The 25054-nt window shown below is 42.2% G+C and overlaps 1 protein-coding gene across 1 annotated transcript in view; it reads left to right on the plus strand.

Annotated features, from left to right (window-relative positions):
- LOC126188556 (major facilitator superfamily domain-containing protein 6) overlaps positions 1–25054 on the plus strand; it is a 375350-nt gene that overhangs the window by 195157 nt on the left and 155139 nt on the right. The window contains exon 2 of the mRNA XM_049930156.1: positions 17917–18106. Coding sequence (XP_049786113.1) covers positions 17917–18106 — 190 coding nt within the window. The remainder of the gene's footprint in view (positions 1–17916; positions 18107–25054) is intronic.

A 25054-nucleotide genomic window follows, 5' to 3' on the forward strand; every position in this document is an offset into this window, starting at 1 on the left:
GCAACACACTGTGATACTTTAGTTTCAATCACTAGAACATACCCCAAGAATACTTCCTCGGCCTTGTCTGCTAATGTTGCTACCTTAGGTTTAATGTATGAAATTTCGGATGGAATAGTTTGTTGAGAGATTTTTAGACTAGCCATACCTTCTACTAAATCAATTTGTTGTGAGTTTATACGGTCAACATCAGATTTGAGATTGTCTAAATATAACTTGGTAGGTAATGTGTTAACTTTAGCAATGAAATCTCTAACAGTGGCAGAAATATTTCCCTGTTCGGCTTCGAGGTTATCTTGTTTCTGTCGTAAACTATCTTGTTTTGCAGATAGGCTAGCCTGTTCAATAACAACGGTATGCACTATGTGAGATATTTTTTTCTTGTTCGGCTACCAGCTTGAATTGTTCGGCAGCTACATTCTGAGCAGTTGCGGATACACTATCTTGATTTGCAGATAAGGTTTGGACAGTTGCCGTTAAATCCTGCATCGTTTGTGATTTACCCACGAGGAGATCTCTAACACTTATTTCTTCACCACGGGGTGGTGCCTGAGTCGTAACTGCAGTCTGAGTTGCAGGAATTTCCTCAACTGCCTGCACATTTCCGTGCAAATTACCTTCCTGCTCCATCTTACTTTGAAACCTAGTCTTAACCATATAGTAAAATGTATAGTTTACGAATAGCTTCACACTCTTACCTAGATACAACAAATCACAATAAATATAATGTGTTCACCAAAAAATAAATCAATTCACTTATAGTGAAAGGAAGTATACTACTGAAAGAAGATAGAAGAGATAAACAGGGCCGAAAAGATGGTTGTGGCTTGCCTGGTGCTGACACTGCTACGAAATTCATGTGTGATGTACTCACGACGTACAATAAGTTGCTAGTAGTGGCTTCAGTCCGTCACGTTCGTGTTACAGTACATAAAGCACACAGAACAAACACATGTTATGACACATATAATACTGATACATAAATACATACATCTACGTCTCGTAATATCTGTACTGTGGTAATTAACTAATTTCGGTGTGGAGATATAAACACTTTGAATACTTTATGTTAGTTATTGTATTTTATTTTGTGAAAAAAACTCTTTGAACATTTACTATATACCGTAATGGCGTCTGATACCAAAACAATCTTTCTCCTTCTCTCATACGTCCGATCTCTCCATTTCCTCCACAAAGAGTCCATAAAACAAAATCTTTGGCTCGTTAATACACAGAGATGTGTTCGTAGTATTCACCGTTTCACCCATAGCAAATGGGAGAAATGGTGAACTCGGGCAGGGGTGATACGGTGAAGGACTTCTCTTACGTGCAAAGTGTAAAGCTTTTATTTAGGTACATCCCAACCAGAGTTTTTGACAAGTCATGAAATGTCAGCGTTCCCTATCCCATGCGAGAGTTATATTCTGTTTTATCCGACGTCTCAATACAATCGTTAATTTAAAAATTAGTTTTTATATATTTTTTTGCGAGTACAGTTTGGTTTGTCACTGATTAAAAAAGTAAATGTTCTAACTACTGCCATTGTTCCAGGCAAAGATGCCTACATTTTACAAAAGACAAAAAGGATCCGGCCGTGCTGATTGGACAGAGGAGCAACTTAACCATGCCGTAAAAGCGGTGCAAAATGGACTGAGCCTGAATAAAGCCTCAAAGGAGTTTCACGTTCCATGGTCAACGCTGAAGAGACGATTAGCAAACGGGTGCTTTATGAAAAAAACCTTTGGGTGGGCCGCCTGTACTAACACAAGAATGCGAGAAAAAGTTGGTAAAACGTGTCATAAAATTAAAAAACTTCGGATTTGCACGGACGAGGACAGAAGTACGTACCATGGCATATAAACAAGCTGAGAAATATAAACAACATCACAAATTTAACCGAGAAAAGGAAATTGCTGGAATGGACTGGCTACATTTATCCTTAAAAAGAAATCCGGAGCTCTCAGTCCACAAATCGGAAGGAGTTTCACAAGCACGATCAAGGGGTTTAAGTACGAAAAACGTTTCAGACTATTTTTCGTTGTTGCAGAACATCTTGGTAGAGCATAACCTCCTTGATAAGCCGAGAAATATATTCAACGTAGATGAGTCCGGACTTCAGCTGAATAATAGACCAGGTTACGTGTTGGCAGCAAAGGGGTCTAAGAGCGTTCCAGCGATAACATCCGGTGAAAAGGGTGAAACCATATCTGTAATCGCTTGCTGCAATGGAGAGTGCATGTTTTTACCACCAGCTTGTGTTTTGAAGGGAAAAAAAGAAAGGCCACAAGGACATTATGCCACCGGGTTCCATGATTTTCGTGTCACAAAGGTCGGCGTACGTAACAACTGATAGTTTTCTTCTGTGGCTAAGGAACAATTTTGCACCGAGGAAGCCTGAGGGAACATCGAGCTTATTGTGGATGGACATAGCTCTCATTGCAGCAGCGTGGATACATTAGAGTTTGCAGAAAAAAAGATAATTTTGCTCTGTCTACGCAGCCACACCACACACTATCTGCAGCCGCTAGACAGAGCATTTTTTGAAGTTCTGAAATCCTATTACAATGTTTGCAATTCCTACATTAAAATGAATCCAAACAGAAGAATTTCCAGACTAGTGTTCGGAGGACTGCTTACAAAGGCATCGGTACAAGCAGCTACGACAGAGAATGCAATATCGGGGTTCAGAAGCACAGGAATCATCCCGTTTAATCCTGATGTCATCTCCGAATACACGTTTTTAACATCAGCTTCAGATCAACATCAGGAAAACAACGAACGACATGAAAACAGACCCACTTCACCTCGACCAAGTTGTTCGCACTTGCAGGAGATACCTAATCCCTCGGAGGAAGCAACTGCAGACGTAGATAACGATCAGGGACTTGAACCCATACAAGCATCACAACTGGGCTGTTCGCAACGGGCGGAAAATCCACAGGAAAACATGCAGTCTTCATCAGAAGCAACAGATGTGACCTCGACAGTGACAACAGAAGAATTTCAAATAACCCCTGGCAAACTCTTGGACCATATTTCGCCGATACCTATCCTAGATAAAGTTGCATCTGCAAGGAAGAAGTCCAGAGCTTTAGCTGAGGTTTTGACTTCTCCAGAAAACATCGACAACCTGCGAAACAGAGAACGACAAAATGAGTCAGTGAAGAGTAGAGCAAATGCTAAAAAAAGGACCAAAGGAGAAACCGTAACCAAAGGCAAAACCGTAACCAAAGAGACTACCAAAGGAATTATCAAAAAGAAGCAGCCTAAGAAACGAACAGCGTCTACCACTGACACCGAATCCGACTCGTCGCTGGATATCCAGTTGCAAGACGATGATGACGACGCAGATGATGAAAAGTGTTGATGTGTAGGGTGCGGTGAACTGTACAGTTGCACTAAAAAGGATGTGGACTGGATCAAATGTATTAGCTAACAACGTTGGCTGCATGAAGACTGTTCAAAATATGAATCTATGTGTGACGTATGTGGCAAAAAGCAGGGGAAATAGTTCACCATTTCACCCACAGGGCATTCGCCATTTCACCCATAAATATTTTTTTTAACTTTTTAGTGCCTTAAAGAGGATGTGGTACTGTTAATGTGTTACTTACGTATTTTGTGAAAGAGAGCGTTTTTATTTTGTTTAAATAAACAATTTCTTGTCTTCTACGAGGCCCAAATTTTTGTTCACCATATCACCCTGATTTACCCTACCTTCAGAGTAATCATCATTAGCTACAACACACTTCTGACATGGGTTGTTAGGGTGTTGGAAACTGTAATGTTACGTGTTGTGGATATCCGCTACAAGAGACCATTCGTGAACAATAGTGCTTACACTGTTTTTGCTTATCTTCAACTCTTCCGCTCTGCCGTTCATCCTCAAGCATCCGCCGCACTCGTGTCATTGCAAAATAGAGCGCAAAATGGAGCAACCTCGTTAACATGAAGGTTTGCTCAAAATTAGTGGAAAAAGATATGGAGATTCATGGAATGTTAGTGCAAGTATCGAGGCAGGGAGTAAGAAATGTGTGCATCAGTGGTTTAAATTCTTTAGAGATGGAAAGGACTGTGTCGAGGATGGGCCGCGTTGGGGTCAACACGCAGAATCCCAGACAACATCGAACGAGTGCGACGGATGATTGCGGATGACCGGTGGCTGTTTTGAGAATGAGAAGAGTTGAAGATTAGCACTATTGTACACGAACATTCACAGACGTTGCTAATATCCAAAAACGCGTGACCACAATGCTTCGGACGATTCCACAAGAAGTGTTTGCTCGAGAGTTTCCAACAGCCTTAGAGCCGATGTCAGAAGTGTGTTGTAGATAATTTTGATTACTTTGCAGGCCGCTAAAGGTATTTTGTCCGTATCTCTTTCTCATTTATTTTACTGAAGGACGCAGTGAACTTTTCAGACGCACCTTATTTTTGTGCATCCACCAATTTAATAGCCGAATTCAAAAACGTCGACTAACGTTAAGAGCTTCCTAAGAGTGTATTAGTGATATTAGTGACCTCAGTATTATTGCACTGGGTATGAGGGCGCTTACGTCGGCTTATGTGAGTCATCGTGTAGTCGAGGATGATAGTAAATGCACAACTGACCTTAAAGCACTGACAGCGCGACGTTTTTTCCTTACTTTTCCAGTTCTTCTTTACTGCAACTTTACCGCATGTTTCCAGTAACAGCCATGTCCAATAATATCGTTGTTGGTTGGTTGATTTGGAGGAAGGGGTTAGAATAGCGAGCTCATCGGTCCCATTGGATTAGGGAAGCGCAGTGAAGAAAGTCGGCCGTGCTCTTTCAACGGAACAATCCCGGCATGTGCCTGGAGCGATTTAGGGAAATCACGCAAAACCTAAATCACGACAGCTGTAAGCAAGTTGGAACCGTCGTCGTTCCGAATGCGAATCCAGTGTGCTAACTACTGCGCCACCTCGCCCAGTAACATACAGTAATATACACAGACAGTAATATTTGTAGAGATCCTTGGTTTGAAATGACAGTGGTGAATTCGGCCGTGAGCTAAATGAAGTAAGCCGCTTACCTGTCGGGCTCATATCATGCTACTAATTTATGTAGGTTATCAATTAATTATAAGATCGACACACATGCAGCCCACAATGTTAGCGATAGCTCCAGAGTAAAAAAACATTTGACGGCCGCTGCTCTAGGATGTTCCCCTTGCGCAACTTCATACAATAAGGTAATGCATTATGGGCCAACGTCATATTGTGACTAAGAAACAGTAATTTTAGGCATTGGTAATGACTTAGTGTCACTTTTGGACTACAAATAGATTATCTATTAGTTGAATGGTATTGCCTTTAGGCTGACGTTCGTAACCACAAAATCCAGATGAGGATAATGACTCTTCTCAGTGCATCAGCTTGTCCGGTAACGTCATTAAGAATCATAGAACACGAACAGTTGTTGCTACCATAACTCTGTTGGCGTTTCTTTAACACTTAGTTTCAATCTGGTCTCTTCACTTAGGAGGCTCACTCTATCTGAGATATTGGAATCAATCGGTAAGAAGCTTGTCAAATGTTTTAGTAAAGTCTTCATGTATGTTCTCCCGGTCAGTTTCCTGTTTGACGGAACATAATATTACCAAACTTTTGGAACAGTCAGTAACACCAGTTACAGAAAAACCTATGTACAGTACATTTGAAGAAACGACACTGGAATTAGTTTACGGTAAGGTTTTTATATCAGTATTTGAACGACAAGTTTATGTTAGAGAAAGAAGAGAAACTTTTTCAATATATTCTGCCGATTTTTAGTAACGCTTTCTTCATTACTCTCTCTCTGAAACAAATACTTCACACCCACCAGAAACAAAATGCTGGGCCCAGCATTCTGAAAGATGCATGATACTGATATCCTCATGTGTAGTGAATCTTTGATATTCCTCCTCCTCCTCATCCTCCTCATCATCATCATCATCATCCTCACTGAAGATCTCCAACTTCCGCAGTGCTGTGTAAAACCTCCTCTATATCTTCATATCAGGATAAATCCTATTGTTCATCACATCATCCAGTGTTTCTTCTCTCACTGTAATGTACAACTTTATGATGACCACCCAAAGTGTTCTTGGTCTTCTTTGCCGCCGAGTCCCTTGGACTTCTCTCTTCAGATGTACTCGAGCTGCCTGCTTATAAGATCCGGAGAGATGTCCGACTCCAAATCGAATACGTATGGCGAATTAACGACAAGGGCCGACGCCCAGGACAGCATGGATGTGATTTTTAGGTGGTTTCCCACGTCCAATCCCAGTTACATGATCGGCAAAAAAAAAGCACTAGTCGCAGACAAAAAGAACACATATTACGTCTCGGGGGTGGGGGGTGGGCGTAGGCTGGTGTTAGGTGCCGGAGAGGTTGGGACGGGGGGGGGGGGGGGGGAGGGTTCCGGAAGTACATCCGGCATCCGGCCGGCAGCTACTACTAACATTGCCAAAACACATATATAAATGCTGACACTGTAGAAAAACGGGCAAAAACAAAGAAGAATATGCCAGTTGATATCAAGGAACAATAGGATCTGATCTTTACCTTTCTCCAAGTATTTCTCCATTAACATATGCACACTGAAGATTAGATCTGTTGTTGATGTTTTTGGCCTGAATACGTTTTGTTCCTCTTCTAATTGAAGCTCCAATATTGTTCGTAATCGCTCCTGTAGGGTCTTCTCGAGAATTTATAGAGCACGTGAAAGAAGTATTATTATTCAACAGAACACTTTTGACTATTACCTTCCATGAACAGAGAACATCTTTACCCCAGTCTTCTGGCATTGCGTTGTCTATCTACACTAGAATGAACATTACATATAGCAAATGTAGAATTAATGTTCGCATTAATTTCATCGATTCTAGGTGACCTCTTGTTCACCATCTCCTTAAATACTGCTCAAGTCTCTTCCCAGGCTACAGTGTTTATTCTATGCAGGATTCAGTAATTGTTTGACTGGTATCTGTTTCTAAGGCTCTTCGCTGTTTCCCTTATATCTTCAGCTGTCCTAACCAAATTTTCGTTGGCATCTATCGAAACATTAAGCAATTTCGGTGGTCGCGTGGCGGTGAGCTGTTTCAGACCAGTAGCATCATTTGTATTACTAAAACGCTATCCTGGGACCGGTACCAATGGCAGCGTAGGGGCAACAAAAACCAGACATTCAGTATCGTGTGGTTACAGACCGAATTTAAACATTTAAAATGCTATCATAATCTGATCATGATAAAAGTTAAACACAATAAAACAAGTATTACAGTTAGAAACAGTGTGTTTCTCTTGAGGCAGCGTAAGTGAAGGCGCGAAAATACTGGGACTTCATTCATCCAGTATTTGAGAATGAGAACACTTAGCGATTTACAACAAACTGTACACATAATTTCAAACCTTTACGAAACTTCTTCTTGCTGACTCCTCGCAATGCAACGATGAGACGTAAAAAGTTCATCGCCAACTACGTTTCTGCTGTTCTTGCAGTCAAACTCCAGCATCAGACATAACATTTTAATTTATTACTTGTTTGCTACTAATTATACTCGCAACAAAATTTCCAAACAGTATCTACATATATCACAGAATGTACCTACCAAATTGTATCATTGTACGACACATAGTTCAGGAGATATGACGTTAAAAACATTGAGATGCGTGAAAAATTAGCTTTTGCATAAAACGGAGAGCAAATTACCCACTTTATATTCGTCCAGTGTTACATAATGAGAGCACTTAGCGACATCCAACTAACTTTAACTTTAAGCATAATTTTAAACCTTTCCTAAATCTCTCCTGGGTTATGTGCTTAATCGCAGCTATTAACCCATCTTAATCAGACATTAGATGTTTTAAAGAATCGAATGTTTCCTGGTATCAAATATTATACAATAACGAACACAAGACATAAATAAATCGCTCGAGGCAAATGCCGGGATGGTTCCTTTGAAAGGAACTTCCTTCCTTTCCTTGACACAATCCGATGGGACCGATGATATAGCTGTTTGGTCTCCTTCCCCAAACCAACCGACCAAATTTGTGCGTATTTTGTGGCTGTTATCGCTAATTATAAAACTCTTTTTCATTAAACCAAGAACGGTGGGAGAGCAAAGAGAAATTCAGACCTTGATTTTCATTTACATCCTAGCATTGTATGTGTTACAAGCAGTAATTTGCTTTCTTTCGAGAAATGATGCTGTTGTGTTAGACAGTAGAGACAACAGTAGCGTTGCCTCAAAGGTACCAGTCAATAGTTTTTCATTTACTCGTGGGCTAAGACGTCGCGCGAGGAAGGGAGACGGTGTTTGCGCAGTCCATATATTTGCACCGTCACGCCAAGCAATCGATTGTGTCCGGGTATTCGAAGAGGCACTCCGTATAAGAACAGTCGCTGAAGTTTTTCATGAGACCCGCTCATTCCCTTTACATTTATGCGGGAAGCACGGCTCTGCGGACCGTAATGTAATAGCCGAACCGTGTTGCGGATGACTCAGTTGGTGAGAACGTTTCCCGTGAAGAGCAAAGGTCTTCGCGTACCTGTGTGAAACATAATTTTATGCCACCAGGAAGTTCCATTAAGTCGTATATTACGTTAGATGGAAATGCAATGTGGCTAGGGCCTCCCGTCGGGTAGACCGTTCGCCTGGTGCAAGTCTTTCGAGTTGACGCCACTTCGGTGACTTGCGTGTCGATGTCCCTACAGGACAACACAACACCCAGTCCCTGAGCGGGGAAAATTTTCAAATGCGGCGGCCGAGCCGCATCCCGGTGTATTCTTTAGCCCAAGAGCAGTAAATACAGGACAGCTTCTATGGAGGCGTCTGTGCGCGAAGGACAGAAAACCTAACCTTTCAGATTAGGCGGGCGAACGTCCTCGGCCAGCAATACTATACGACGGTTTTTTACGTTCTGTTGGGCCCGCAGCATAGTATACGTCGGTATAAGACATTGTGGAAATGAATGCCCCGAACCACCTGCAAGAAGGTAATATGTTTTTTAATAGTTCACACGACAGGCCTATTTTGGCTTATTACCATTATCAAGTGATGTCTAGTTGGAAGTGATGACCATATTCCTTCTATAGTAAAGTCTTTCTGTCATGTCTCGATACGTATAATAGTTCTTGTAGTTATCGAAAGGTTAAAATACTTTTTTTTTCAGGTATTTTGACAGTTCAGTTTTGATAGTATACTTATAAAGACATGACAGAAAGGCTTTACTATAGATGCAATAAAGTCGTCGCTTCCAACTAGACATCACTTAATAATGGCAATAAGGCAAAACAGGCCTGCTGTGTAAAATATTAAAAAAACATATTACCTTATTGCAGCTGGTTAGGAGCATTCATCCCCTTATTACCATACGTCTTTATATTTTAGTTTTTGTTGCCTGGAAGCAATTGGGCGAGTCTTTTATTGCATTTTATCATATGTGTCCACTGTTACAATTCACGAAGTCGGTGACTCCTGTGACCAATACGCTCTTAGCCAATGCAGTTGACCCTGGCGGTGGTGTTTTTCCTGGAATCTAGGTATTCACGATAAGTCCTTGAAGCAGTGCTATGCGAAAAGCCCAGGTACTGCGCGATTTCTGAGATGATTCCCAAGACATGACCACGATCAGACCCGCTGACATGGCGCTTGGCCATCCGCTGACGGTCAGAACAATATGTCATGACGATCCAGTCACTTACTCGTCGGTTCGCCCAGATCACGGCCGGTAACTCCCCCTCCAACAAAGCTGTTATCTCTAGTAATTTAGTCAGGAGACGCAAATCTTCAAAATGGATGGAAGTGCTGCATTTCTCCAGACTGGTATGTTCGGTACGAGTGAGGCTGAAATCCCATATGGCCACCCTGTTTTCCGCTCTCTGTGGTTTCGGTAAGTCGCTTCAGGAGAATTCCTGGTTCAAATGGCTCCTATGGGACTTAACATCTGTGGTCATGAGTCCCCTAGACTTCAACTACTTAAGCCAAACTAACCTAAGGACATCACAGACATCCATGCCCGAGGCAGGATTCGAACCTGCGACGGTAGTAGCTCGCGGTTCCGGACTGAAGCGCCTAGAACCACTCGGTCACAGTGGTCGGCGAGAATTCCTAGACTCGCACTTTTCCACTAAACTTGTGCTTATCAGGTAATGGCCTGGATGGGGTGATGAACTCTTTCTCTGACCTCCAGCCTGACGCAGTTCTTCAGCGAAGTGTGCGAGTGGTGTGATAAAATGTATCTGATAAGTACACGCAACTGTAACGGGTGTATGCAGTGCAGTATCATGCTTGTATTGGTTTACGATTAGAGAAGGTGGAGGGTGAAACCCGGTGCCGGCTATGACGGAACGTGACATAAATTGACATTTCGAGAAAAATTAAAAGGGTTTTTGGTTTGTTAAACAGTAGTAACGTGTGAGATATAAATTATTGAAAGACTGCGTCCGTGTGCGCGATGAATATCAAATATTAAAAAGTGTAGTTTATTATCTGTAAAGCTCGCAAACAGCGATGCGTTTAACAAATAGCCTTTTGTTTATGGTATCTGTGTAATGTAGATGAAGAAGAACAGAGATAATGTTTTTTTGGGTTAGATTTTTTTTCCCTAGCTTGTTTCGTTTAGCGGAAGGCTGCCATTGTATCACAGTCTGATATTTAATAACTTCGTATTGCGGGGAGCTCTCTTTCCCTAGCAGCATTTGGTCGGCCATTACGCTGACGATATTTTTTTTTAGTTAGAAATTCAGTCTGTAATATTAAATGTAAATATGGGAGACTTCACTATTTTGATCTTTTAATAGTTCCAAAGCTAGTAAAGTAAAGACAGATTCCATTCATTAATGTTTTCGTACTGAATGAGTTCAGTATGTTTAAGATTGGCCGCTTAACGACAGATGAGATTCTCCTCTGTTTTTACCTTGCAGATAACGAATAGTAAATACAGAAAAATATTCCGTTTGATAAGCATAAAAAATATTTTTCTTTGTGAACGTTGGTACATTAATGACCAGTAGCCCCTGAGAACCAAATTAATCAGTTCAGTTTGCATAAAAACATGCATATTTTCTCTCCATAATAGCAGCGCTCAAGCGAACTATCTGTTAGAAGGCGGTGAGTCGCGCGCTGTGTATAAAATATTATTTCGTGCGTACTTCGGAATATCCGATGTCCGTATTTATGTTGTCGTGGTACTGGGTTATTTCAGAGTCTGATGCTAGCCCACAATATTTAACATAGTAAATAATATTGCAGTATTCAGCATTTATTTTTTGATGAATATATATAGAATTTAACAAAACTCCCAATCCAGGGTACTGCGATACGGCACGGCACTGTTCTCGGTTAGTACCAAGGTAGCCGCCGAGCTTAACGATCCCACCCGAACGACTGATCACCAGCAACCGTGTCACGTGCCCTCACTTCATGATACACTACTAAGAGATTTGAAACTTAATATTTAGTGTCTGTTGATCAGGAACCTTACACCACCAGCCCTTCACCCGTTCGTCATGAAGGCAAAAGGAAAGCATTCAACAGCACGTGGCGTACGCAGGCGATTACCCATCCAACTACTGGCCACGCCCGACGTTGTTTAAGTTCGCTGATTTGAAGAGAACCGTTGTATTCAACGAGGCAAGGCGGTTGGATCACAACACATGGTGAAAAGCGATACCATTCAGCAACACCTCCTCAGTATGGGTTACAGAATCTGCTGCGCCACAAGCTTACGCGACGAAGTTCACAGAGATTAGCACTCAGAGCGGAATTGCTGCCTTTGAAGCATGGTAAAAGGTTCTCTAACGAATCGCCTAACACAGTCACAGTGTACGAATAAGTCGAGAAATACACTCCTGGAAATGGAAAAAAGAACACATTGACACCGGTGTGTCAGACCCACCATACTTGCTCCGGACACTGCGAGAGGGCTGTACAAGCAACGATCACACGCACGGCACAGCGGACACACCAGGAACCGCGGTGTTGGCCGTCGAATGGCGCTAGCTGCGCAGCATTTGTGCACCGCCGCCGTCAGTGTCAGCCAGTTTGCCGTGGCATACGGAGCTCCATCGCAGTCTTTAACACTGGTAGCATGCCGCGACAGCGTGGACGTGAACCATATGTGCAGTTGACGGACTTTGAGCGAGGGCGTATAGTGGGCATGCGGGAGGCCGGGTGGACGTACCGCCGAATTGCTCAACACGTGGGGCGTGAGGTCTCCACAGTACATCGATGTTGTCGCCAGTGGTCGGCGGAAGGTGCACGTGCCCGTCGACCTGGGACCGGACCGCAGCGACGCACGGATGCACGCCAAGACCGTAGGATCCTACGCAGTTCCGTAGGGGACCGCACCGCCACTTCCCAGCAAATTAGGGACACTGTTGCTCCTGGGGTATCGGCGAGGACCATTCGCAACCGTCTCCATGAAGCTGGGCTACGGTCCCGCACACCGTTAGGCCGTCTTCCGCTCACGCCCCAACATCGTGCAGCCCGCCTCCAGTGGTGTCGCGACAGGCGTGAATGGAGGGACGAATGGAGACGTGTCGTCTTCAGCGATGACAGTCGCTTCTGCCTTGGTGCCAATGATGGTCGTATGCGTGTTTGGCACCGTGCAGGTGAGCGCCACAATCAGGACTGCATACGACCGAGGCACACAACACCCGGCATCATGGTGTGGGGAGCGATCTCCTACACTGGCCGTACACCACTGGTGATCGTCGAGGGGACACTGAATAGTGCACGGTACATCCAAACCGTCATCGAACCCATCGTTCTACCATTCCTAGACCGGCAAGGGAACTTGCTGTTCCAACAGGACAATGCACGTCCGCATGTATCCCGTGCCACCCAACGTGCTCTAGAAGGTGTAAGTCAACTACCCTGGCCAGCAAGATCTCCGGATCTGTCCCCCATTGAGCATGTTTGGGACTGGATGAAGCGTCGTCTCACGCGGTCTGCACGTCCAGCACGAACGCTGGTCCAACTGAGGCGCCAGGTGGAAATGGCATGGCAAGCCGTTCCACAGGACTACATCCAGCATCTCTACGATCGTCTCCATGGGAGAATAGCAGCCTGCATTGCTGCGAAAGGTGGATATACACTGTACTAGTGCCGACATTGTGCATGCTCTGTTGCCTGTGTCTATGTGCCTGTGGTTCTGTCAGTGTGATCATGTGATGTATCTGACCCCAGGAATGTGTCAATAAAGTTTCCCCTTCCTGGGACAATGAATTCACGGTGTTCTTATTTCAATTTCCAGGAGTGTACATGGGGCGATGCGTCCGACTTGTGTGAAACAATATTTGAAAAGCAAACAATGACTTGTTTAGGCCTTTGGGCAGTTCTGATTCATTCTCCTCTCAACTAAATTATCAAGTTTTAATGCCAGGAATTTAACATCATCAACATTTTCAATCCTCATGTCACCAGATTCTATGCATAAGCCAGATGGAAGCCTCTTGGGTGCTCTGAACTTCATATACTGATTTTTTCAAGTTTAATGACTGCGGACTGCCTAGAAACTTTTAAATGCGAACATTTTTGGTTTCGGCTACCGTGACTGTTGTTGATGTCGAATGAAATAATAAGTTTACCGTTTCCAGTGACATAATTACTATACTTAATGTTTCTAACATTTCATTCTGATTACTTAAGTGTGTACAAAGTATTATGTTATATACTTGACACAAGAGAATCTATGACCACAGGTCTTATTTAGGCTTACATTTCTGTTCATCTGTGCAACGAAAGATCTCCACAGTGCTTTGAGACTTGCTCCAACATATTGTTTTGCTTCGTTAAACGTTCTTTGCAGACGTCATTTTTTATCCTTTCAGCGTTTACAAAGTGTAATGATGTATGTGATGTAACACAAGAGGAAAAACATTTGCATTTTCCGTCAACCTTTCAGTCAACGACCTCCACTAAACTATCAGCCACTTATTGAAGTAGTGTTTTTTCCCCCCACTTCTAGGCAACGCAACACATACAACCCTTATAAATCCACATAAATCCACTTGATGATGAAGGTTTAACCTCCGAAACATGGAAATAAATAGTGACTGGAAACAGTAAACTTGTTTAAGTCAACGGCGGAAACCATTTCAGGAAAATTTTCATTTGCAGCTTTTTCTAACATTACATTTAATTAGTTATTTACTCCCGAAACGAGCCCACGCCGATCAAATATCCCTTTAAAAACGAACATTTTCTTTCATACTTATTAATACTTACACGTAAAGAGGATGATGACGCAGTGTTTAAGAGAGAGAGATAGAGAGAGGACTGTAGGAGAAGATGGATTCAAACCCCCTTAAACTGTCAAGATTCAGGTTTCTAAACGTTTCTCTAAATTACTTCAGGCGAATGTCACGAAACTTCCTTGACTACGGAAGTGAGAGATACCGAGAAAGAAGGAATGAAGGAAGATTAGATTTTAATGTCGCGTCGACGCCGAGGACATCAGGGACGGAGGATAGTTTCATACTGAAGAATAAAGGGGAAGGAAATCAGCGGTTCCCTTTCAAAGGAATAATCCTTGTTCAGAGTTTTAGGGAAATCACACAACACTAAACCATAATGGCTAAATCTTAATGGCGTTTGACACTGTTGACCAAGTTCTGGAATCATTAGCTTCAGCTCTTGATGTGTGGAGTAAAACTGTGTTTGTATTAAAGAACACTTTACAATAGGAACCTACCGAAAGAGGCAGTGCAGCTATTAAGACGCTGACCACATTTTCAGGAGGACGGGTTTGCTCTATCCAGCATTCTTGATTTAGGTTTTCCTTTTTTCCTATGAGGCAAATGCTGGGATGGTCCCTTCATCAAGGCCCTGGACCATCACCTGTCCTGTCCTTATAAAAGCATATTGATATATTCTGTGTTTGCATATTTTTGAGCTATTTATATTGATTGTATATAATGGCAAGTGCAATATCATTGTGCTTGGGGTGGGCAAAAATATGGAAACACCATAAACACAACACATTATCATGCCTAGTACGGTGTAGAAAACCCTTTGGAATTCACAACAACTTTTAGTCATCTCGGAATGGATGAGCACAGGTCCTTCATGGTTTACAAGGGAATTTTATGCAGAGTAGCGGAAGTTCAGATTACGCTGATGGAGGTGGACAGCGATCACGGCCCTATCTTTCCAAAATAGACCACAAAGGCTCAATAACGTTGAGATCCGGTGAGTGTGGTGGAGAGGGGAGATCCACAATTCATCATCGCGCTTTTAAACTATCCTGGACGACGTGAGCTGTGTGGAAAGGGGCGCTGTCGCCTTTGAACACAGTATCGCCATTTGGGAACAAACATTCTACCATGGGATGAATCTGACCAATCAAAATGATCACATAATCGCTGAGAGTAACGCGACCTTGCAGAAAAGCCATGGGGCCCATGTATTACCACGACATGTTGCCCAAAACATCAGCGAACCCCTGTCATCGTTCACTCTTGGGATGAAAACTCGTCCAGAAGTTGGAGAAAGTGTAAAACAAAACACATCTGACCAAATGATTTTCTTCCATTGCTCCATAGCCTCGGTTTTGTGGTCTCGACACCACTTTTTCCTGTTATGGGCGCTCGCAATTTTGATGACTGGTTTTAGAATCCCAGCTTGCTCTGCAGTTCTCTGCTTCTGGGGCTAGTTCCACGTCATTTTGGTGCCGGCAGGCATCGCGAGTGCGGTATTCAGTTTTGCAGTCACTTTTGCAGCTGCCGTCCACTTACTTCACGTGACAACCGTCTTCAATGATCGTTCGACACGATCACTTCAATACACACTTCCGTTTCGCGTTCCAATTTAGCGGATGATGTTTCTCACCTTTCCCTGAATGCGGTATAAATCGACAATATGGTGCCTCTTGAAACACCAAACACTTCGGCTACCTTCTTTACAGAAGCTCCCATGACACGGGCTACCAGCAATTTGTTCCTGTTCGAATTCAGTTAGCTCCGACACACTGTTCTGAACACCACTGCCGCTTGTAATGTATTGAGGACATTGCACAGGTAGCGTTCGTGATCAAATCCAACAGCACTATCTATAGGCCTGACTAGCATTTGTAAGGATTTCTAGCGGTGTTTTTGTCGAACTTCTGTAAGATGACCCCGAATGAAAATAAATACATGGACATTTTAACTTCTGTCCTGCTGAATACAAGCCCAGTGTTATTGAATCCATTCCCAATGCCTATCCAACTGGAGATAGTGCCGTATGGTCATAACAGTCGCTCCTTCACCAAAGAAGACAAAGTAAATATTCCTGAATTCCAATCAAGAACAACTGCCAAGATGAGAAACATAGACGTAGATATCCTTGGTGTAACAAAGCAGGTTAAATCACTTAATAAAGGCAAGGCCTCCGGTCCAGATTGTATACCAGTCAAGTTCCTCTCAGAGTAAGCTGATAAAATAGGTCCATATTTAGCAATTATATACAACCACTCGCTCACAGAAAGATCTGTACCTAAAAACTGGAAAATTGCTCAAGTCACACCAATACCTAAAAAGGGAAGTAGGAGTAATTGCAGGTTCAATTACAGGCCTATATCACTAACGTCGATTTGCAGTAGGGTTTTAGGACTTATACTGTATTCGAACATTTTGAAGTACCTCGAAGGAAACGAATTATTGACTTCTAGTCAGCACGGAACCAGAAAATATCGTTCTTATGAAACACAACTAGCTGTTTATACTCATGAAGTAATGAGTGCTATCAACAGGGGGTGTCAAATTGATTCCATACTTTTAGATTTCTAGAAGGCTTTCGACACCGTTCCTCACAAGTCTTCTAACCAAACTGCGTGCCTGTGGAATATCGTCTCAGTTGTGCGACTGGATTCGTGATTTCCTGTCAGAAAGATCACAGTTCGTAGTAATAGACGGAAAGTCATCGAGTAAAACAGAAGAAATATCCGGCTTTCCCCAAGGAAGTGTTATAGGCCGTCTATTGCTCCTGATTTATATTAACGACATAGGAGACAATCTGAGTAGCCGTCTTAGATTGTTTGCAGATGATGCTGTCATTTACCGTTTTGTAAAGTCATCAGATGATCATAACGACTTGCAAAATGATTTAGATAAGATATATGCATGGTTCGGAAAGTGACAATTGACCCTGAATAAAGAAAAGTGTGAAGTTATTCACGTGAGTACTAAAAGAAACCGTCTAAATTTCTATTACGCGATAAGTCACACAAATCTTAAGGCTGTAAATTCAACAAAATACTTAGGGATTACAACTACAGATAACCTACATTGGAATGATCACATAGATAATACTGTGGGTAGAGCGAACCAAAGACTGCGACTCATTGGCAGAACACTTAGAGGGTGCAACAGATCTACCAAAGAGACTGATTACACCACGGTTGTCCGCCCTATTCTGCAGTATTTGCTGTGCAGTATGGGATCCGCATCAGGTGGGACTGACGGATGACATTGAAAAAGTTCAAAGAAGGGCGGCTCGTTTTGTACTATCGCGAAATAGGGGAGATAGCTCCACAGACATGATACGTGAATTGGAGTGGCAATCGTTAAAACAAAGGCGTTTTTCGTTGCGACAGGATCTTTTCATGAAATTTCAATCACCAGTTTTCTCCTCCGATTGCTAAAATATTCTGTTGGCACCCACCTACGTAGGGAGAAATGATCATCACGATAAAATAAGAGAAATCAGGGCTCGTACAGAAAAATTTAAGTGCTCGTTTTTCCCGCATGCCGTTCGAGAGTGGAACGGTAGAGAGACAGCATGAAGGTGGTTCTCGGCACTTTATTGTGAATAGCAGAGTAATCACGTAGATGTAGATAGCGAGCAGTGCGAGGCACGGTTGTCGGCAGCACTGCCGTGCAGACGGTCGGCGCGTGTGTGACGCGGTGTCTTGTTGTGACGTGCGCAGGTGGCAGAAGGGCAAGATGCTGCTGCTGGCGTCGCTGTCGGCGTGGATCGTGTTCACGCTGCCGCTGGGCTTCATCCAGCCGGCGCCCACCTCCTGCCTGGTGCAGCACAACGACACCATCTACGAGCTGCGCGTCCCCTCCGTGCGGCCAGTCCTCAAGAGGGAGGCCCCGCCGGAGCTCTACGCCCAGGTAACCCCAGCACCACACCCGCACTGCCCGTCACTGGCTTCTTGTAACCATTCTGGACTGTACACTGCCCGATCGAAAGTACTCGGACACTCCAGTGTAATATGAAATTTACGACAAGTTGAAAAAGAGAGTTAAAGAGGGTCGGGGTGGGGGGGGGGGGGAGGGGGGGAGGGGGTATATACGTGCGTATGATAAAACCCTTCCCTCAAAAATTTCTCTCCTTCATACCCCCTCTGTATTACCACAGATGACGTTTCACTGATCTCATTTGTACTAAGATTGCAGTACACACGAGGTGCCTATTTGCTTCCACTGCCCTTCTAATTAATGTTCACCAACTTGCAGTCTTCTACAATTCTAATTAATCGAGAATGAGATTTTCAATCTGCAGCGGAGTGTGTGCTGATATGAAACTTCCTGGCAGATTAAAACTGTGTGCCGGACCGGAACTCGGGAAGTTTGCCTTTCGCGGGCAAGTGCTCTATCGTATGAGCTACCCAAGCACGACACACGCCCTGTCCTCACAGCTTTACTTCTGCCAGTACCTCGTCTCCTACCTTCCAAACTTTACAGAAGCTCTCCTGCCAACCTTGCAGAACTACGACTCCTGGAAGATCCTTATTGCGGAGACATGGCTTAGCCACGGCCTGGGGGATGTTTCGGGAATGAGAAGTTTGGAAGGTAGGAGACTAGGTACTGGTGGAACCAAGGCTGTGAAGAGAGGGCGTGAGTCGTGCTTGGGTAGCTCAGATGGTAGAGCACTCGCTCGCGAAAGGCAAAGGTCCCGAGTTCGAGTCTCGGTCCGGCACACAGTTTTAATCTGCCAGGAAGTTTCATTCAAATTAATGTTCACCAACCTGCAGTCTTCTTCAATTGTTGTCCCCTGCGCAGAAAGCAGTATGCAGGTCGTCAATTCGTTATCTTGAGGCTGTAAGAAACTCTTAGCGAGGAATTGATATTAGGTAATAATTACATTTCCAATTAGTTTGTTTATGTGGGGTCCCACTCCGTTTTTACTAAATGAAACAAGTTTACTTTAACCAGTCACCGTTTCAAAGGTTTAAACCTCCATCATCAAGTGGATTTACATTTTTTAGTATGACATTTGTGCGTGTGTTGTTACGATTTTTTGGAGGAACGTGTGGCACTGTCTAGTGGAGAAACAAAGCACTATTTCAGAACATGGTTTTGAGTTTCTTTTGACAAAAAAGTTTGAAGCTAGAACTACAGAACTGCGAAAACGGTCATCTGGTTTCTCAGACAGAAAATAAAACACAAGTGTTCCAACATTTTTGGCAAATCAATCACTAAGGAGGTAAAATAGTGGGTGAAAGTTTTTTTGAAAATTAGTAATTACTAAAGAACTACTGCAAGATTTTTAAGACTACATCTGTGACAATTGGCATTTAACTTCTCCGTTAGAAACAAAAAAATGTGCTTTAGTGTTTCTGGAAACTCAACCCCCAAATGAGTGCAATAAGGGATGAAAATTTTTACGAAAATATTTGGTTACATTACAAATTTTTTATGCTAAAGTTATGAAAATAGTTATTTCACTTATCGGTCAGATATAAAGAAATATTTGTTAGGCGATGAAGTCGCTATGGAAATATCTCCACATGAACGCAAAAGACATGATTAACAAAAACTTTCGACTCCAACTACCAGAATCGCTTATTGTTCAGAAATAAATTCTCAAAAGACCAAGCTTATATAGCTTTAATTAGCGTGAAAAGTTTAGAAGCTGTTGCACTTCGTAAACAACATAAAAACTGGATTAAATGAAAGCAAAAAAAAAAAAAATCTCTGCATACCGTACAGTCTCCGCGAGCGAAGCAACGGGCGCCAAGTTTAATATGCCTATAAAATTGTAGCTTCCTTTTTTTCACGTCCGAATAAATGTTTGCATGCTCTTCAATTTCTTTATTTTCACAAATTCTGTAAGTCCTTCATTGAGTGCTTTCTGGATCTAAAATTTTCCTGATTACTTCCGGTTCTCTCTTTCGGATTTCTTCAATATCATTCTTCCTGTTTAAAAAGATTGTTTTATGAAGTCATTCTAGTGTGATGACTGTGTTGTAGTGACTCCTTTTTGTGAATTTTGAGATGCATTTTGTGTTTCGTAAGTCTGAAGACTACTTCCTTTTTGTAGCAAAAAAATTCGTAACTAATCTCCCTAACGGTTTCTCCTAAAAATTTGAACTGAGAAAATTTCTCGAATTTTCAATATATTTTTCAAATATTTGGTGCCAGGTTTTTTCTATATACGTACTTTCTTTTTTTCGTATGACGCTTAGGAATCTACTCTTTCTGCTATTTCTATAAGATTTTCTATTTGTTTTTATGCTGTTTGCATTGTACATCGAATCTCCAGGTCGTCTGCTGAAGCTAAAACTTTGTGATTCGATTAGTTCGTCAGTTTTAGGCTCCGACATTTGCTTTCGCAACTCTTGGATAACTTTTTCGCACTTCGCCAGCCCAGGCTCCGGTCGTGGCCAGTAGGCTGATGCAAGTCGACTTGGTGGGTTGGTGACATAAGGCCAAGCAAGGCGGTTCACTCCACTCACGTATTCGACTGTCGAACACCGCGTTGTGCCACAGCTTATAGGACACTCTAGCAATAACTTTTCCGGTAGATCAAATCGACTTCGACGATTTTTTGCGTGGCTCTGGCTTCTCCCGACACCTACTCTTATGTTTGCTGTTTTATAGGTCTCATCCTCAGGAACAAATTAACGCGCAAAATCAGCTGGACTCTCATTCAAACCTCGCTAACATCGCTGACAAATTCGTTTTGGCATTTGATTTTTTTTCAGCATTCCAAAAGTACGACACTCATCTTCTTCAAAGCTTTCCCACAGTGAATATTTCATGTAAAATGTACCGTGCTTTTTCTTCTGGTATACTATTGGTGTCAGCTATTTCGCAACCCCACTTTAATCGTAAATCATTCAACGCCGTTGTGTCCACACTTTTCTCGTTTCACTTGAGGCTGCGTTTTTTTAAACCTCGCGTTGCATCACTCAAACTTTGGAATTTAGAAAACTATGTTTTAAGAATCTGAAATTTAATTTCAGGCTCTTTATAAACGTTCACTGACTTCACGCGAATTTTCATTGCCATTAAACTGCCCAAAGCCAGAATTTATGATGACTACTTTAAAAAGTTGAAAAAGTGTTCAATAATTGAAGTGGACTCTTCACACACGCGACATTTCTAAGCGGTCGAGGGATTTACTCCTTGCCCATTAGGAGCCAGCATACGGGCAGAGGGACCAAAGTGATGAATAAGCAACTAAGAGCATTAAACGACTCTTAGAAGAAGAGAGATATTAAGAAGGAGAGATTTCACCGATTTCTATGAGTTTCATCGTTCTAGTCGTAGGCTACTCGAAAATGATTCCTGTGAAAAAAATAAGGTCAAAGGACATGACGCAGGATCCATTCCGTACCAGGTGGAATCGTAGAGCCCTCGAAAACAAGGAAACTTCACATTCAACCTAATAGTTTTCTGGAAGTAAAAGAATTAGTGATTTTAATCAGTTGCATACATACTTGCTATTAAAATAGAAAGTCCTTGCTGCTTGAAGCTACAGCCAAGTGGTATAAGGTCTGCGTTCTGATCGCAGTGAACTCAAGTGTTCTTGGATTGAAATCGTACTTCTTCTAACATTGCTTTACTCTATAGGGCGTGAAAAGTCGCGAAATTTAATTGTTTTGATCTTAAATAAAATCAGTTTTTTGTGAACAAGAGGAAAAAGATGACGACCAAAGGTTTCTCTGCTTATATTATGCGTATCGCCCGACACAAGGTGGCAGAAAGAAAACAGGTGAGTCTTACAGAAAGGGAGAGACGGACACAGAGAGACCTAGAGAGAGGCAGAGACAGAGTAATTGCTAACTATTTCAGCCACTTTTCCATTTTCGTATTCCCTAAAAACTAGTAATACATTTTGTCTGCACTGAGGATCAAACACGTGTCGGCAATGTTCGTAACCACGAACACGGATCATTTTTACTCTTGTTCATACTCAAATTTAATTTATTTAAAATAAAAATATACAAATGTCGTGAAATTTTCATTCTCGTACAAGAGATTAAAAAGTTTTGCAAAAGGTGGGATTTCAACCCGCGTTCAGAGAAGCTGTCTATGATACGAACGCTGGCCTTATTCCATTTGACTGAGTCTCACTTTGTGAAACCGCGTCCACACCGTCCGCGCCGAGCAAAACCAAGAAAAGACTCGGCGCAGCGCCTCGTGGCCGGCGTGGATATGAAACCGCGCCGCTGTGCGCAAGAACAAACAAGTTGCGGTACATCAAAGGAAATGGTTCGCTCGAGCGCGGTTGTTTCTGGACGACATTTCTCGTTTCACATTGTTATTGACGGCACGCACACTGGAACATCGCTGCGCACGTGACAATTCTCTGCTCGATTCTGCACAGTGGCGCGAGTTTGTGCACGGTGCGGAGCTGCCCGTTGCGGCGCTTCTGGTGTGGACGCGGCTAAAGGGATTTCCTCCTCATGTGTACCCGCAACGAACGGAAACAATTAATTTTATTTCTCGGTAGCTATTATATTCAAGGAATTTTCTTATTTTAGAGTGTTCTAACGACTCAACCGCTTCCGAAACGGATCCGGTATAATTAATGGTATTTGATGTAGATTTTTTCTTCTACAACAGAAACAGAGTAAACTAAACCCCTCCACATGAAATAGCCTACTTTCGAGTAGCCCCAGCCAAAATGCCGAAACTCATCGAAATCGACTGCCCGCAGTGTCTGGGCCCTCACTGTAAGATGTATTTGATATTTTAAAAGAGTAAAAATGCGCTTACCTTAGCCTTGTCATCCTAATACCCAAAATGAACAATGCCTACGAGTAAAAAAATATAACTGCTACACAAAGTCCATATGAAATTAAGTCATCAGTGAATTGCTTTCTGCTTAAAAAAAGAGAGCGTTTCTAAAACACTAGTACTGCATATAATAGAATATTGCTTAAGTCTATGAGATCTGTATCAGGCTAAATCAATAGCGAATGTCGAATGCAAGCAAAGAATGACAGCACGAATGGTCCTGTTTCACCCGAAGGAGAGCATAACATAAGTGCTAAGAAATTTTGAAGAGCTACGTCAGATTTTTCGAGAGCATCTGGTGAGAAAGTTCTAAGAATCTGTTTTTGGGACAAAGTCTGAGCAGGATCTTCAGCCCTCTATACAACACTCCCTTAGGCACCATGACGGTAAAAAGGATTACACAAAATTTAAGCATCTAGCCAACAATTCTATCCTTACTCCATAGTTGGATCGAATGAGGAAGGAGGATTCTTATGGTGCACAGAAAGTACCTTCTTCCACCATAATGGAATGAGTGAAGCCAGTGTAGGTCAGATTTTGAAAATTGTAAGCGGCTGGTGGAAATATCTAGACTACGTAGTGCCTTGAAATTATTTCTATAGTTGTTTATTTAGAAACTATCTTGGTGAATAATAAAACAGATAGGTTGCAGAAAGCAGTATCTTTTTTTATTTTTAGGATTTTCAGGCGTAAACCAGCAAAACCTTCCGCCAGCTGGGTGCACGCTTAGACAGCAAATATACACTCGAAGCAACAACCTACAAACTGTAAGTGAGAAATGGATTAGGTACACCATTTGTCATTGAAACTACATCACCAGTACGAATAGTAAATAAAGAAATTTTTCTTATTGTGCGTATACAGTACAGTACGAAGAAAGGTCCGGAGAAAAATAAGATTGAGCAATAAGTTTTCTGTGCTGTTATTGGCTGACGTTGTGACGTCAATAAGGAACAGCGTTTGTAAACTGGTATTCTGCTATTGTCAGAATGTTGCTAATAGAATATTACTTCCGTAACTTCTCCATCCTTTAAAAAAGTTCAAGTATAAAATAGCGCAGTTGTTTTCGCGGTTTTCTGTCAAAAAATTATTCGAAATGAGCATATCAGCGAATATAACACAAGATGTATATAACGCTCATTTTCATTTTGTATTCATCACAAGTGTAAAAGAACTTCAACTAATAGGTAGACACTGTCGTTTCCTCTCGAGCAATCACACAGGTGCCTTATTTGTAGAAAGGATTGAAATTAGCTACTCTAACTGGAACATACTTCAAAATATCTGTGTTGCAACTGCAAAGTTGACACTGCAGTAGAGGATGTCCGTGTTTTCCCCTTAAAATACTGTAACTTTTATGCAAAACGGCGCGCAAAGTAATCGACTTGCAGATGTCTTTGATCCACTGAACTCGTTTCGACCACTGCAACAAATTTGTGACTTGATTGGGTGAAAACATTTTGCACAGTATTCGAGTAATTTTAAGAGACACAAGTGTATTTTTTTAGTTTCTTCGTCGTCTAGACATCGTTTCGTTAATGACAATTGACTCCGAAGATCTTTATTACGAGCTTTCACTTTCGTACACATGTTTTTGAGATGTGCATTGCTCCTCCGTAAGGTCGCTACGGTATTTTGTATACTGCCTTCATCTGAATCGTTAAAAACAACTTCATTTCCAGAAACACATTTGCAAACACTCTTATACCGTATAAAATTTTTTCTATAGTCTGCTTGCTTCTATGGATCTCACGTTCTGTTGCACGTGATGCGCTATCGGTAACACAAGGCAATTACACGGTGGAAATGTGTAGCTGTTACACACTCGTTTCCGCCGTAAATTTACCAGTCTCGAACGCGAATTTCTTTGAAATTACGATAGCATGTTATAGCATTTTGAACATTCACACCGTATTTTCAACAGCATTTCGACAGCCAAATTTTCTGCAAACGTGCATCCCGAGGGAAGACATGAAGCACTATTTCAGTTCCATCAGGGCTGCAACTGTGAGATTTGCAGCCAACAGTAGCACAAAGTAGCAATACGTGCACACATTTAAAATACATTCATTTGCAAATCACTTACTGCAC

The sequence above is a fragment of the Schistocerca cancellata genome, chromosome 5 (assembly GCF_023864275.1).
Source record: "Schistocerca cancellata isolate TAMUIC-IGC-003103 chromosome 5, iqSchCanc2.1, whole genome shotgun sequence".
Classification (NCBI taxonomy): domain Eukaryota; kingdom Metazoa; phylum Arthropoda; class Insecta; order Orthoptera; family Acrididae; genus Schistocerca; species Schistocerca cancellata.